General features: G+C 52.1%; 1 protein-coding gene across 1 annotated transcript in view; it reads left to right on the forward strand.

Annotated features, from left to right (window-relative positions):
* Window positions 1-6,653, forward strand: part of VPS26C (VPS26 endosomal protein sorting factor C) — a 47,477-nt gene extending 40,824 nt beyond the window's left edge. The window contains exons 6-8 of the mRNA XM_049627880.1: window positions 1,939-2,089; window positions 2,330-2,482; window positions 5,051-6,653. Of these exons, the coding sequence (XP_049483837.1) occupies window positions 1,939-2,089; window positions 2,330-2,482; window positions 5,051-5,133 (387 nt within the window). The 3' untranslated portion in view covers window positions 5,134-6,653. The remainder of the gene's footprint in view (window positions 1-1,938; window positions 2,090-2,329; window positions 2,483-5,050) is intronic.
* The last annotated feature ends 8,063 nt before the right edge of the window (window positions 6,654-14,716 follow it).

The raw sequence follows: 14,716 nt of genomic DNA on the forward strand, positions 1-14,716 counted from the left end.
ACACTCTACCTGAGGAGCTCTGCTGCAGGGGAGGGGCATTCGGCCCTGTGGGCTCTCTGTGAAGGTGTGCAGGTGGCTTGTCTTCTGGGGTCAGAGCCTTGTCGTCCTGCATTGTGGCCGTAAATGGGGACGCTCGCCCAGCCTGCTCTGGGAGCGTCCTGGGTGGGAAGTCCCCCTCTAGGGGGACACGCTGACCCCAGAGGCCGCCCATGGCCAGTTCCGCCATCCCTGTGACTGCCCCGCCCCGACTGCCCCTTCCCCGGGTGGGCCCCACCTCTGACCTCAGGGCTGCCCAGGGCCCGTTGGGAGCACGCGTGTGCAGAGCTCTGTCTTCTAACCGCGGGACGTGGTTCCCTGAGCTGGGAGCTTCACTGTCCGCGCACTTTTATTCACAGAAACACTTCACCGGGCTAGTCTTTCTCTGTGTAGCTTGTTTTTTTGTTTATTTATGCCAACGTCATGTCCCCGGGAGGAGGGGTAAAGTGAATTATTAGTCAGAATCTTTAGCTGGGCGTTGAGAGCTTTTCTTTTTTGCCAGTTGCCTAAAAGAATTTTAATGCAGACTGCTACTGCTTTTTAGTTTTCGGAACAAATAGCCTCTCTGTAGTTATTTTTAGAACTTTGTCTTGAATCAAGTCTTTTTTTAGAGCTCTCTGCCCTTGGGGCCAGCAGGTGCGGGTCCCTGCACCCCAGTTCCGGCGCTGCCCGACAGGGGAGACCAGTCACGGCCACCGCTGGCCCCTGAGGTGTGGCTGGTCTGAACTGGGATGAGCTCTGGGTGTCAGGTCCTGACTGGATTTCAAAAAGAAAGAGAATATAAATGTAATTTTTAATATTGATTATATGTGGAAGGGAGAGTTTGGACCTGTTGGTTGATTTTAGCTGTTTCCTTTTACTCCTTAAAATATAGCTACTAGGAAATTTTAAATTACATAGGTGGTTCCCATTTTGGCTGCTTTTTGTTTCTGTGAGACAGCAGTGCTCCAAACTCCACTTTAGTAACTGGGACCAGCGAGGTGAAGGCTTCTAGAACAGTTACCTCTGTTTATATCCACTTCCCACAAGAAATCATCATCCACCTGTGACCAGGTTCTTAGGTCTACAGAGGAAGCATCCAGAAGGTTTAGTCAATTGTTTTCTTTAAATGTCCTTGAGGGGTGCCTGGGTGGCTTAGTTGGTTGAGCGTCTGGCTCTTGATCTCAGCTCAGGTCTGATCTCCTGGTCATGAGTTCAGGCCCTGCATTGGGCTCTGCACTGGGAGTGAAGCCTACTTAAAAAAATAGTAAAAAATAAAACCAAATGTAAAAAAATTTTTTAAATGTCCTTGAAATAAAATAAATGCCTTGGCTTTTCAAAATTGCATAATTGGGAGCATAGCATTCTTAGGGAGAGACAGCATGAGCAGGGGAGGGGCAGAGAGAGAGGGAGACAATCTGAGGCAGGCTCCAGGCTCCGAGCTGTCAGCACAGAGCCCGACACGGGGCTCAAACCCACGAACCCTGAGATCGTGGCCTACGCCGAAGTCGAACGCTTAACCGACTGAGCCACCCAGGCGCACATAATTGGGGGCATTTTTAAGTTGATTATTTTTTTAAAACCTTTTGGGTGTATGTGTGACCAGTTGCCCGTGGCCCTTACACGCTCTTGGCAACTTCCTCGGGCGTTTTTCGGTCGTGTTGCTTGGCAAGAAGGAGCTTTCCAGATCTGATCTAGGCGATCGGGACAGCTCCGAGGGAGCCGGCCATTCTGTGCGGGCCGTGTGGACGCCTGGTGTCTGCGGGCAGCTGTTGAGTAATTCAGTCTGTTAGCTGACTCGACCGTGGGTTTTACGAAAATTACCCAGCTTCGCGTTCGGTTTTTACTTGCACCGAGTGGCTGACTGTGGAGCGATCTCCCTTGGCACCTTCGTCCCTGACGTCTCGCTTCTGTTTGTCGTAGAGAGCCCTGCTCCCCAAGTTTCTCATCAGGGGCCATCTCAGCTCAACCAGCTGCGTCATCACGCAGCCGCTGACGGGCGAGCTGCTGGTCGAGAGCTCGGAGGCCGCCATCAAGAGCATAGAGCTGCAGCTGGTCCGCGTGGAGACCTGCGGTAAGGACCCGGCGGCCGGCCGGCCGAGGGGGGAGCGGGCCGAAGGGCGCGCCTCCCGCTTCCAGGACGTGTCCGTGGGAGAAGGCGCCACGCGGAGGGAGGCGGCTCGAGTCGCGTGGGGCAGACGGCAGCGCCGGGTGAGCGGGGTGACACAGGTGCTCACGGGGTCCCCGGGGTCTCTCGCTCGGCCCGTTTGGACACCCGCTGTGTCCTGACCGCTCGGCGGCCCGCCTCCCCCAGGGTGCGCCGAAGGATATGCCCGAGACGCCACGGAGATTCAGAATATTCAGATCGCCGACGGAGATGTTTGCCGGAGCCTGTCTGTCCCCATATACATGGTCTTCCCCCGGCTGTTCACCTGCCCTACGCTGGAGACCACCAACTTCAAAGTGGGTAAGCGCGCTGGCTCCCTGCCCCGGGCCTGCCGGGGTTCTCCCGCGAAGGCGGGGCCCGCAGAAGGGCCACCGAGTGCCCGAGGCCCAGACCCACGCGGGTCTGCTTGGGGCGGGCTCGGCCCCGAGCACCCGGTCCTCCGGCCGCTCGGCAGGAGCTCCCCGAGAGGCTGCCGTGCCAGCCCTGACCGTACACGTGAGCGGCGCCGGCCCTCCACGGGGAGGCAGCGTGGCCCTGTCGCCGTGGGGCAGGGACCGTGGGTCCGAGAAGGAAACTAGCACAGCGGGGAGCAAGCCCGCCGTGTGCGTGAGGAGGTCAGGCAGGCTCCTCTGATAGGCTGGCATTTGGGGGAGACTCGGGCGTGACCATCAGTGTGATCACCGTGAAGGCTGCTGTCTTCCACCAGCTGGCGGCGTCTTGGTCATTTTCCATGACGAATATTTGTGAAGCCCCTTGAGTGCTTTTACCTGCCATGTGACATCATAACAAGCACGTCGTGGGGTCAGGACATCGTGGCAGGAGCAGAGGGTACCAGACTCCGCTGTTTGCCAAACACGTACAAGGACGGCGATGTCTGCTAAAGACAGCGTGGGGTCAGATCTGACCCGAGCTAAGTTGCTGTGACTTTTTTTTTTTAATTAAAAAAAAAAAATGTTTTTTTAACGTTTACTCATTAGTGAGAGAGAGAGAGAAAGAGACTGAGCATGAGCAGGGCAGGGGCAGAGAGAGAGGGAGACACAGAGTCCAAAGCAGGCTCCAGGCTCTGAGCTGTCAGCACGGAGCCCGATGCGGGGCTCAAACTCCCCAACCGTGAGATCATGACCTGAGCCCAAGTTGGACGCCCAACAGACTGAACCACCCAGGCGCCCCGCCGCTGTGACTTTTCTCACAAAACATGTGTATGATTATCGAATAGCTGGTGTGTGCCCACAGCAGAGAGGGCAGGGCGCCAGGGGCTGGAGTGCAGAGCGAGCGCCCTCCGCTGCCCCCCGCAGGTGCCCCCCTGGCGACCAGCGTCAGGCCCCCAGCACGCTGCCCACGGCGCCCTAAAGGCCGTGTTTTATTTCAGCATACTTTGATTTTAAGCCAGAAGGAGGAGCTTATCTGTTGCTTTCTCACTTGGTTTTTCTACATAAACTTCAAGAGCTCTAAACATTTTTGTTCTTCTGTGCTGTATTTTAAGCACCTAACTTTTTGCATGCTGTTTCTATCAGATTTAGAAAGTATCCATATAACATGTCATGCGAGCCTGCGATTCTTCCATATAAGTCATGCCCTCAGTCCTTCAGCTGGGACAGCAGTAATGCTCTTCAGACCTGATCGTGAATTTCATGTGGTTTGGGGCTGACAGGCTCCCGGACACCAGTAGGGACTTGGTGGGGCTCACAGGCCGCCGGACACGGCTGGTCGGGAGCGCACGCAGCAGAGGGAGGGCCCGATGGCTGGGCCCCGCAGCTCCCGTGGGCCCTGGAGTTGCCGTCCGTGGGCCCGGCTGCGGTGAGGCTCCGAGCGTCTGGCTGGGAGGTGGGAGCGAGCCGTACGTCCCAAGTGTCCAGCGGTACCTGCGTGTACCCCCTTCAGCTTTGCTGGTGCTGACCACGCGTGACCCAGTGCTCCGTTGGGCCCGGGTCCTCCCGCGGGGACCGGCTCAGGGCCCCGGAGCCTGGGCGGAATGGCTGTTCTGCCCCGTGTTCTCTGCCGTAAGGAGAGCCAGCACCAGCTCCCTGACCTGGGCCTTCCCGGCCTGCCGGGCATCCAGCCACGCCGTGCCCCCTCCAGGGAGGACGGCAGGGGGGCGAGGGGATGGGGGAAGACGATGGCCACCAGAGTCCCAGCAGGCCGTTCGAGTGCGGTGGCGGTCGTCATCATGAGGAGAGAGACGGGGGCGCTGCTGGCCGACAGCTCCTGCCAGGGCCGCCCCCCCCCCCCCCCAGGAAGGCAGACAGACACCCTCGGGGACACTATCCTCAGGACTCCAGCCACGAGGGCCTTGGGTGAGGTGACTGCAGAGCCCCTTCCCCAGCCGAGCTGCCTTGGTGCTTGGCCCTGGCCTCTTGGCACGGAGCTCCCCGCTCACACACACCGCTTTTGCCGTCGTCAACGAGAGACCGTTCTTTGAACCGGCATCTGGGGTGAATTAACCCCTCCCGCAAAGAACAACAGTGAAACCGCAGTCTCTCATTTGGGGCGGGAGACAGGGACCCACACAGCTGGCCAGTTCCCAGTCGGTTCTTCCATGAAGAACTGTTGGAAGTAAAAAAAAAAAAAAAAAAAAAGCAAGACTATGAATGAGCAGAAAGGATTCTAGAAGATTCTCTCTGGTAAGGACAGAGGATGAGGAAAGTGTGGTTGAGAAGCTGACCTCTTCCTGTTCCAAGGAGAGAAGACCAATTCCCCTAGAGAGAGTCCTCCCCGGTTCCCCTGGAAGCTGAGGGTGACCGTCGCGGGTCGTGGGCACAGAAGCCCCCAGGGCTGCCTGTGCGCCCCTCACCTTCAGAGCCGGGCGGTGGGCGTGTGGCCTCTGCTGCGGGGGCAGGTGAGTGTGACGCCCGTTCTTTCTTTTCTCAGAATTTGAGGTTAACATCGTTGTGCTTCTCCACCCCGATCACCTCATCACCGAGAACTTTCCGCTGAAGCTGTGCAGGATGTAGCCCAGGAGCGGGCAGTGTGGACGGCGGGAGCTGCGGGGCGGAAATGCGGCTGGGGGGCCGACCCATGGGAGCCGAAGCCCGCAGCTTGTGCTTCCTTTCTCGATGAATCTGTGTCAGAAACGGAGCTGACCCCCGACCACAGTCACCGTGAAGCTTCTGCTTCCAGTGCTCGCCTCTCGTCAGACCTCTTCTTTAAGACTCAACAGGACTCCGTTGTTTTTGGCCAGATCGCTTGGCAGAAAGCAAAACTTCCTGGGACTCCTGACTTAACTGCCCCCTTTTAGAGGCAGTAAAACTACAAACAGCCGTTTGTGCTTGGCCGGAAAGTGGGATCCCGGAGGCCGAGGAAACCCTCCGCACCGAAGACTCCCCCGCAGCAAAGCAGCTTCGCCGGATGGTCACGGGCAAGCGGCCGGCTTACGACGTTGGTGGATTCCGCCCGCGCGGGGCTGCGGGGACGGGGTCTGCGGATCATCCGCGCGGGGCCGCAAGGAGGCGTCCTCTAGAACGGTGTAGCATTTTTTCCCCGACTCTGTTCTGTAGTCCTTTTGTAACATTTTTCATAACAACTTCCAAGTTTTGAGGGAACTGGAATAAAGCGTCCCTTCCTGGCACGGGAGGAAAAAACGTCTGTCTGCACCTGTTGTTGCTGGGTGGGTTCCGAATGGCAGGAGACCTGTGCCCGGGGCAGTAGGCGAAGACCCCTCTGCGGTGGGTGGTGCTGGGAAAATGCCCCGGACGTGATGAACTTGGCCTGCCCCCAAGCCCGTGACGGAGGTGCGTTCGGTAAAGCCACGTGGCTCGCGCAATGTGAGCCTGTTGCGACGCGTTTCTTCCTTCTGATCCTGCCATTGTATCTGTTGGTCCGCAACGAACAGGCCTCAGAGATAAGCCGTGTGCTTCGCACGTTCCCTGGCCTCCCTGACGGTTCCTCCGCCCGGTGAGGCCTGAGCAAGGCGGCCGGCTGACCCCCCCGCACCCCGGCCACGCCGCTCTCTTCCGCGACGGCGTCCTGCGACGGGTGAGGCCCAGGACGGACACGCCTGGGTCAGGCACCGCCTTATCCTGGGGCTTCGCCAGCGAAACTGACAGCGCTTATCCACGGAGTCATTCCGAAGCTGGCTCCCAGAGAACGCGTTTCCGGTTTATAAATCGCCCTTTATGCTCACGTGGCATTAATAATTGTCTTTGATGATGTGTTTAGAGTATCAGAAGACAAAGAGGCCATACTTTCTGGGAAATTTCAAAGGCAGAAGTCATTTTTAATGAAAAAAAAAAGCTAAATAAGAATTTTGAGAAAAGGTTTGGGATGTATGTTGCTATAGAATTTCCGTAGTTAACAGGTTTTATGGATATAAATATGACGACTGCCCTTCTTAGGGGCTATTAACTCAAGACCTGCCAGCAGCCTGGCCGCTTTGATTTTCGTCTCATTGGATCCCGAGTGGCCCAGGCAAGGGCCTCAGGCTGGCCATGTCCTTCCCCTTCCTGGCCAGACACCTCCCGTGGCTGCTTTTTTTTTTTTTGGCGGCTACCCTCCCGTGGCTTTTTAAGGGAAACACAGATGTGTAGATATCTCGGACAGCGGCAACCGCCCGGCTACTGTCCTGGCTGGCTGGGGCCCGGGTATCCGCTGTCAGGTGCCCGGGGCCGCCAAATTCGCCCATTAGAGCAAGAGCAGAGGAGGGGGAGGGGAAGGAAAGAGTCTGAACCGTGAGTGTCTACCCGTATTAACTTGGAAATGCCCCTCGAGGCAGGAACGCACTTCGGCTGTCAGAGATCGGCAGGCAAGGGGCCTGGCTCCAGTTCTCGGCCATGTTGTAAGTTCCGGCGTAAAGGTAAGAGGTAGATCAGAAATCAGGTGTGAAAAAGCCAAAGCGTTTGTGCCTGAATTCGTCCAGTTGATGTCCTGAGCCTACCTGCTCTGGTAGCTGGTGGGGAAGAACACCCTGGTGCCCTGTCTGCCCCCACCATTGGAATCTCATAATTCCCAGTCTGGGTCTGAATTCTCCTCTTAAAACTTCGGGGGTGGGTGGGTGGGGGGTGGCGCCTGGGTGGCTCCATCAGTTAGGGTAAACGTGGTTTCCCTGTTCATGAGTTCGAGTCCCACATCAGGCTGACGGCCTGCTTCAGATCCTCTGTCCCCCCCCCCCCACCCCTCCCCCATTTGTGTGCACCTGCGCATGTTCTCTCTCTCTCTCTCAAAAATGAACGTTTAAAAAAGTATTTAAAAAACTTTAGGGGAGAAGATTACCTCCACGTGCAGGCAGAGATGCGGGCTGTGGCAGATGGCTACACTCTGGGATCCCACGATCCCTTTCAGAATTTTTTTTCCGAAATAATGTGCTTCCGTGAACCCAAGGCCTCCTGAGTAGGGACTGACTTCCAACTCCTTTGCTGCTGGGTGTGGTTGTGTGATGAGGAGGCCGTGGGCCCAGGAGCAGCCTGCCGCCCAGCTCAGCCTAGCCGGAGCTCAGCGCCCTCCTGGATGGCGAAGAAGCGGGACACCCGTCCCCGAACGTGTAAGAACGGCTCACCTCCCCACCCTGTGTGGCCACGGGAGGAAGGAAGGGACACCTCTTCAGACCTCCAGATTGCCGGGAGGCTTGGCAGCCCAACCCCGCCCCAGAGCGGGTGGCGGGAAGGGCAGGAGCCCCACACCGGGGCCCGGGCCTGGTAGGGCCGGAGGTACCCACGCGTGTGCAACAAACATCTTCGTGACCCTCCGAGCTGAGAGATGGCTTCGAGGCTCTCAGGGGTCCAGAACCCTGCTGGGGTCGGCTGGCCAAGTGCCAGGGTGGGAGGAAGCCCAGTTCCCCTGGGAGCCGCCATCGCCACCCGTTGGGTGGCCACGCCCGGCCCCACCCAGGAAAACCTCCCTGACCCGAGTGGAAGGACCCAGGGCTGGTTTTCACGGTTAGTGCTCAGTCGATTAAAAGGACTAAGTTGCTGGCTTCCCCGGAGAGAAGGGCCGGCTTAGCACCAAGAGTGAACTCAGGGAAGACAGCTGCATGGCATCCTTGTATCCTCCGCTTTGGGGGGAGAGCTGCAGCGGGCTCGCGAGGGTGGGCTCGAGGGTCTTGAGCCGGCCCCGACCCGTCCTTGAACCTTGTCAGGAGGTGCTGCCTCCCGTGAGGCTCCTCCTTTCCCTCCAGAGGGTGCACCTCGAGCTGCCTGCTCAGGGTGGGGGTGGGGGGTGCCCCACCCTGGCGGTTCTGAGTCACTGGATGTTGAGATACCAGCCGTGGGGGCGCCTGGGTGGCTCAGTCGGTCGAGCGACTGGCTCAATTTCGGCTCAGGTCAGGATCTCACAGTTGGTGGGTTCGGGTCCCGAGTCGGGCTCTGTGCTGACGGTGAGGAGCCTACTTGAGATTCTCTCTCTCCCTCTCACTCTGCCCCTCTCTCTCAAAATAAATAAATAAACTTAAAAAATTAAAAAAAAAAAAAAAAAGACCAGCGGTGGTTCTGGGTCTAGTGGGAGTAGGAGATACGTGAGCGTTTGTCGTCGTTTAGGATCTGGCCCCATCAACAGTGCTGTGCACGTATCATTTAGCCGAATGGTGATCCTCGGAGGAGGGAACGGTTACTCTCCTCGTGGCTGATGGAGGGATCAGAACTGACGGAGGCACCGCCCGCGCCTCCCCGCCTCCCGGGGGCGCTCTGTTTAACGAGGTCCAGTTTCACCTGCGCCAAACCCCGGGCCACCCTCACCTCGCTCGGTGCGGGCCTCACTGTGCCACGTCAGCAACATGCTTTTCTGCCCTTTTCCTCCTGTTCCCCGTCCCACGTTGGCTGCGTCACCGTGTCGGCCGAGGGGAGCTCAGGGCTCTGCTGCCTTTGTTCTCAGTGGTGGCCTCCGTTTTGATGAGGTGAATCAAATGGAGATGAAATCAGGAGACAGGAAATCGTTTGCAGCTGGATGCCGTTAAGGAGTGAGGTGAGTGACAGAAGACCCACAAGTCCAAGACAAGTCGTACTCTCGTCCTGATTTCCGTTCTGGAAAGTGAAAATGTCAGGGAATGTTCTCGACCAATTCAGCCCACTGTAGTGTCTTGTGGTAATGACCTCACAATGGCCTTGTTGAGGGGGTTCTGTTATTCCCACTTCGCAGCTAAGCAAGCTGAGGCCCAGAGAAGCTGTGAGCTGCCCGAGCCACATCGCTCTATGTTTCCTGGCCCGATCATCCGCCCCCACGGCCCCGACTTCCCACACCAAGAGAGAATTAGAATAGCCATTGCCAAAGGCGCACGTGATCTTGTTCGTGGGGGGCCACCTGTTCGTGCACCCCTGCTGTCAAAGCCACTCTTCGTAATTGCCACTTGTTGTCAAAGAGGCGGAAGAAAGTTTTGTGTGGAGAAACCTCTGTCCACGGTCAGGCTTATCCAAGCTAACGGATGTTGAGACCAGCGTAGAGCTGAAAAGTCACAAGGCAGGGCAACTGCTTGGGAAAATGCTCCGGGAAGAGAAGGCCACTTTTGGGCATGAACAATTCTGGAACGCCAAGGTGGGCAAAACTAGACACTCGGGCAGAAAAAAAGTGCGTGCATGTGGGTCCAAGAGGTGGAGGTGACAGTAAGTCTCCTGGGTCAGTGTCTTCACTCTGACCACCAAAACCTGTTTATACTCGAGACTGCCAAGAGTGGCTGGAATAGTCAAAGAACGTGACTTTACTAAGAAACCTAAGGGTACCTAGCTTACAGACTCAAAGCTGACCCATCTACACTTACACAAAATGCAGTGAAGTGATGGAGGGAGTAAAGGCAAACCGGAGTGATGGCTCAGTGAGGAGTCGTGACACACAATTCTGCTTTCCTGAGAATGTCGCTGGTAGAATGGGGCCACCTCGGCCCCCGCCAGGTTAGGCAGGATTCCAAGTGCTGCGGGGTTTTTCACATCCAAACCCAGCCAGGCCCTCTGAAACCTTGCATTAACATACAAGAAGCATACTCTGGAGGTTTTAAGTACTTAGAAAAGTACAAGACATCATTTGCACCTGTGTCTGCAAGACTCTTGTCAGATTTTGGGAGCACCCCCTTGACCGAGACCAAGGGGGCGGAAAAACCAAAATATTGGATTGCCTGTGATCGGCGTCAACTGTCACTTGCTCCAGCGATGCCTCTGTTTGGTTCCCTTGGCAACGTCCAGCAGGGGCAGGAGGCTGGGGTTCCCTGAGGTAGGGTTTGTTAAACAAGTGCTCCGTGAGATGGGATGTTGTCACTTCCTTTCTCAGGGGTCACCCATCTGGGGGACAAAGGACTAGGGCTTCAGAACCATCACTTCTGGGTCTTATGGGATGGGACCGGCTTTCCTGTTTTAGACCAGCAGCCGCTGATCAGGCCCCCTGAGGGAGGCTGGGCCAGCAGCCCAGACGTATTGCTGCTTGATGCACCAAGAAAAGGGTACGTACAGACTTAGTTGACGAAAGGTTGTGGAAAAGAGCAGAAAACTAAAATCAAGTATTCATTTTAATTTTTTAAATGTTTATGTTTTAATTTTTTTAATGTTTATTTTTGAGAGAGAGAGAGAGAGTGTCAATGGGGGAGGGGCAGAGAGAGAGAGAGAGAGAGAGAGACAGAATCCGAAGCGGGCTCCAGGCTCTGAACTGTCAGCACAGAGCCCGACATGGGGCTCGAACTCATGAACCGTGAGATCATGACCTGAGCTGAAGTTGGACACTTAACCAACTGAGCCATCGAGGCACCCATTTTAGTTTTAAAATAGTTTTCAACATCAAAATGTATTAAAACAGAAAACACAAAAACAGGTAAATTCAAGAGATGAGTATTGATTCCCTGAAGTGTTTACCACCATCTTTCTTTCTATCTTACAGAAAATAAATATTTTTTTAATGCATGGAAAATTTGCAAAAATCAGGTATACATTCTTCCAAAAAAGAAAGAAAATCTCAATAAAATGTTAATAAGTAGAAATTGCCCAAGCCACACAGTCTACCATATTGCAATAAAATTAGAAATTAATACCAAAAGAAAAATTCAGTATAACCATTTGTAAATTTTATAACATTCTTCAAAAAGAAAATCAGAACTTTATTTGCAGACCTTTTAAAATTTAATGAAAATGAGGGGCGCTTGGGTGGCTCAATAGGTTAAGCATCTGACTTTGGCTCAGGTCACAATCTCATGGTTCATGGGTTTGAGCCCTGAGTTGGGCTCTGTGCTGACAGCTCAGAGTCTGGAGCCTGCTTCAAATTCTGTATTTCCCTCTCTGCCTTTCCCCTGTTTGTGCTCTCTGTCTCAAAAATAGATAAGCATTTAAAAATTTTTTGGGGGGGCGCCTGGGTGGCTCAGTTAAGCATCTGACTTCATCTCAGGTCATGATCTCGCGGTTCGTGGGTTCGAGCCCCGCATCGGGCTCTGTGCTGACAGCTCGGAGCCTGGAGCCTGCTTTGGATTCTGTGTCTCTCTCTCTCAAAAATAAATAAAAATATTAAAAAAAATTTTTTTTAATTTAATGAAAATGAATATACTATATGGCAAGGAGCTTTGCACAGTGACTAGTGCTGCAGTCAAAGGATAATTCATAGTCTTTTTTTTTTTTTAAGGTTGTTTATTTTGAGAGAAAGAGCACTCACATGCGCAGGGGAGGGGCAGAGAGAGAAGGAGAGAGAGAATTCCAAGCAGGCTCCATGATGTCAGCGCAGAGCCCAATATGGGGCTTGATCTCACAAACTCGGAAATCAAGACCTGAGCTGAGATCAAGAATCGGATGCTTAACTGATTGAGCCATCCAGGCTCCCCTTAAGTGTTTTTATTATTACAATGGAGAGAATGAAAACTAATGAGTTAGGCACTCCTAAGTCTAGAAAAGCAAGAACAAAATAAGAATGACAATAAGGGGCACCTGGGTGGCTCAGTCAATTAAGCATCGGACTTCAGCTCAGGTCATGATCTCAGGGTTTATGAGTTTGAGCCCCGCACTGTTTGATCTTGAACCCTGCTTCAGGGGAACCCCGCTTCTCCCTCTCTCCCTCTTCCTCCCTCTCCTTCTCTGTCCTTCGTGGAAATTCTCTTTCTCTCTCTCTCTCTCCCTCTCTCTCTCTGCTCTTTGCTCACTTGAGCCCCCCTCTCTCTCTCAAAAAAAAAAAAAAAAAAAGTGATGATGAAAGCAGGAATTGATTGATATGAAAGCAAAAACACTGGAAAGTTTATAACTAAGTCCAGGAGTTGGTACTTGAAAAGACTGATTTGCTTAGCAGAGTTTGTTTTTTTTTTTCCAATATATGAAATTTATTGTCATATTGGTTTCCATACAACACCCAGTGCTCATCCCAACAGGTGCCCTCCTCAATACCCATCACCCACTCTCCCCTCCCTCCCACCCCCCATCAACCCTCAGTTCTCAGTTTTTAAGAGTCTCTTATGCTTTGGGTCTCTCCCACTCTAACCTCTTTTTTGCTTAGCAGAGTTTCAATAGGACAAACTAAACGCAACTCTTGATTTTGGCCCAGGTCATGATCTTGAGATTTGAGAGTTTGAGCCCTGCTGGGCACTGACAGTGTAAAGCCTACTTGGGATTCTCTCTCTCCCTCTTTCTCTCTCTGCCCACCCCCCTTCTCTCTCTCTCTCAAAATTAATAAATAAACTTTAAAAAAAGAAGCCAATGTATCATGACCAGGAAGGGGTATGTGTGTATGTTTACAATAGGAAAAGGCAGTTCAACACTAAGGAATCTGTTGACATGATTTATCACATTCATCAGTTAAAGGAAACCATCTTAATGCATGCCTTAGGGTATATATTCTTTAATGTTTTATCTTGTATTTTATTTTGTATATGTTATTCCAACATGTACAAAAGGAGAGAATCATATAGATCATGTCAGATCCAAAGGATATGTATTCTTTTTATTAACATCTTTATTGAGATATAATTTAGAAACCATAAAATTGACCCATTTACAGTGTATAATTTCATTGTTTTTTAGTGTTCTCACAGAATTGTGGAACCACCACCACCATCTAAACTTAGAACATTTCTTCACCCCAAATAGAAACCCTGAACCTATTAGCAGTCAGTCACTTCCTGCCTTCAGCCCTGAGAAACCAGTAATTTACTGTCTCCATACTTTGCCTCTTCTGGACATTTCATATAAATAGAATCATACATTACGTGGCCTTTTGTGACTGACTTCTTTGACTTTGTATCGTGTATTTGAGGTTCATCCACATTGCAACGTGGGTCAGTAGATCATTATTTTTTTAAGTTTATTTATTTTGAATGAGAGAGAGAGAGAGAGAGTGGGGGAGGAGTGGTAGGGAGACAGGGAGAGAATCACAAGCAGGCTCTGCAGAGGCTATCAGCATAAAGCCCGATGCGGGGCTCAAACTCATGAACCGTGAGATCATGACGTGAGCCAAAATCAAGAGCCAGACACCTAACCGACCGAGCCACCCAGGCGCCCCTATAGCTTGTTACTTTTGATCGCCACATAACATTCCGTTGTATAGCTGTACGATATTGTGTGAATTCTCAGCTACAGGCATTTGAACCGTTTCCACTTTTTTGGCAATTAAGAAAAATACTGCTCTGAACACTTATATGCATATAAGCCCTTTGTGGACATGTGTTTTTACTCCTCTTAACTCTCCATGTAGGAATAGAAGTTGAGGGTCATAGGACTCTTTGATCTTTTAAGGAACTGCCAGACTGTTTTCCACAGCAGCTGGACCATCTTACATTCCCGCCAGTAGTGCCCCAGGGTCCCCATTTCTCCACGTCCTCATCACCGCTTATGGCCCATCATTTTATTGCAGCCATCCCAGCAGGTGTGAAGTGGTATCTCATCGTGATTTTGATTTTGATTTCTCTGAGGACTAATGATATTGAGCATCTTTGCATGTGCTTACTGGACGTTTGTGTGTCATCTTTGGAGAAATGTCTATTCAGATCTTCTGCCCTGTATTTAATTGGATTCTTTGTCTTTTTATTACTAAGTTGTGAGAGTTCTTTGTACATTCTGTTTACAAACCCCTTTTCAGATATATGATTTGCAGGTATTTTCCCCCATTCTGTGGGTTGCCTTCTCGCCATCCTGATACATAATTTAAGCACGAAAATTTTAAAATTTGATTAGTCCAGTTTATTCATTTTTTCTTCTGTTGCTTGAGCTTTTGTTGTCATATATCCAGGGACCTACTGCCTAATCCAAAGGCCGTGAGGATTTACTCCTGTGGCTTTTTTTCAAAGAGTTTTATAGTTTTAGATATCAGATTTATGTCTCTGATCAATTTGAGTTAATTTCTTGTATGTTGTGAAGTAGAGATCTAACCTCATTCTTCTCTATGTGGATATCCAGTTGTCCCAACACCATTTGTCAAAAAAACCACTATTTCTCCCCATTGAATTGTCTTGGCACCCTGGTAAAAAAATCAATTGATTATACACATATGGGTTTCTGGACCCTGGATTCCCTATTCCATTAATCAATGTGTCTATTCTTATGTCAGTACCATACTGTCTTGGTTACTGTAGCTTTGTAGTAAGTCTTGAAATTGTAAAGTATGAGTCCTATGACTTTAATTTATTTTTTTAGAGAGAGAGAGCAGGCTCAGCAAGGAGCCCGA

This window comes from Panthera uncia, chromosome C2 (assembly GCF_023721935.1).
Source record: "Panthera uncia isolate 11264 chromosome C2, Puncia_PCG_1.0, whole genome shotgun sequence".
Classification (NCBI taxonomy): domain Eukaryota; kingdom Metazoa; phylum Chordata; class Mammalia; order Carnivora; family Felidae; genus Panthera; species Panthera uncia.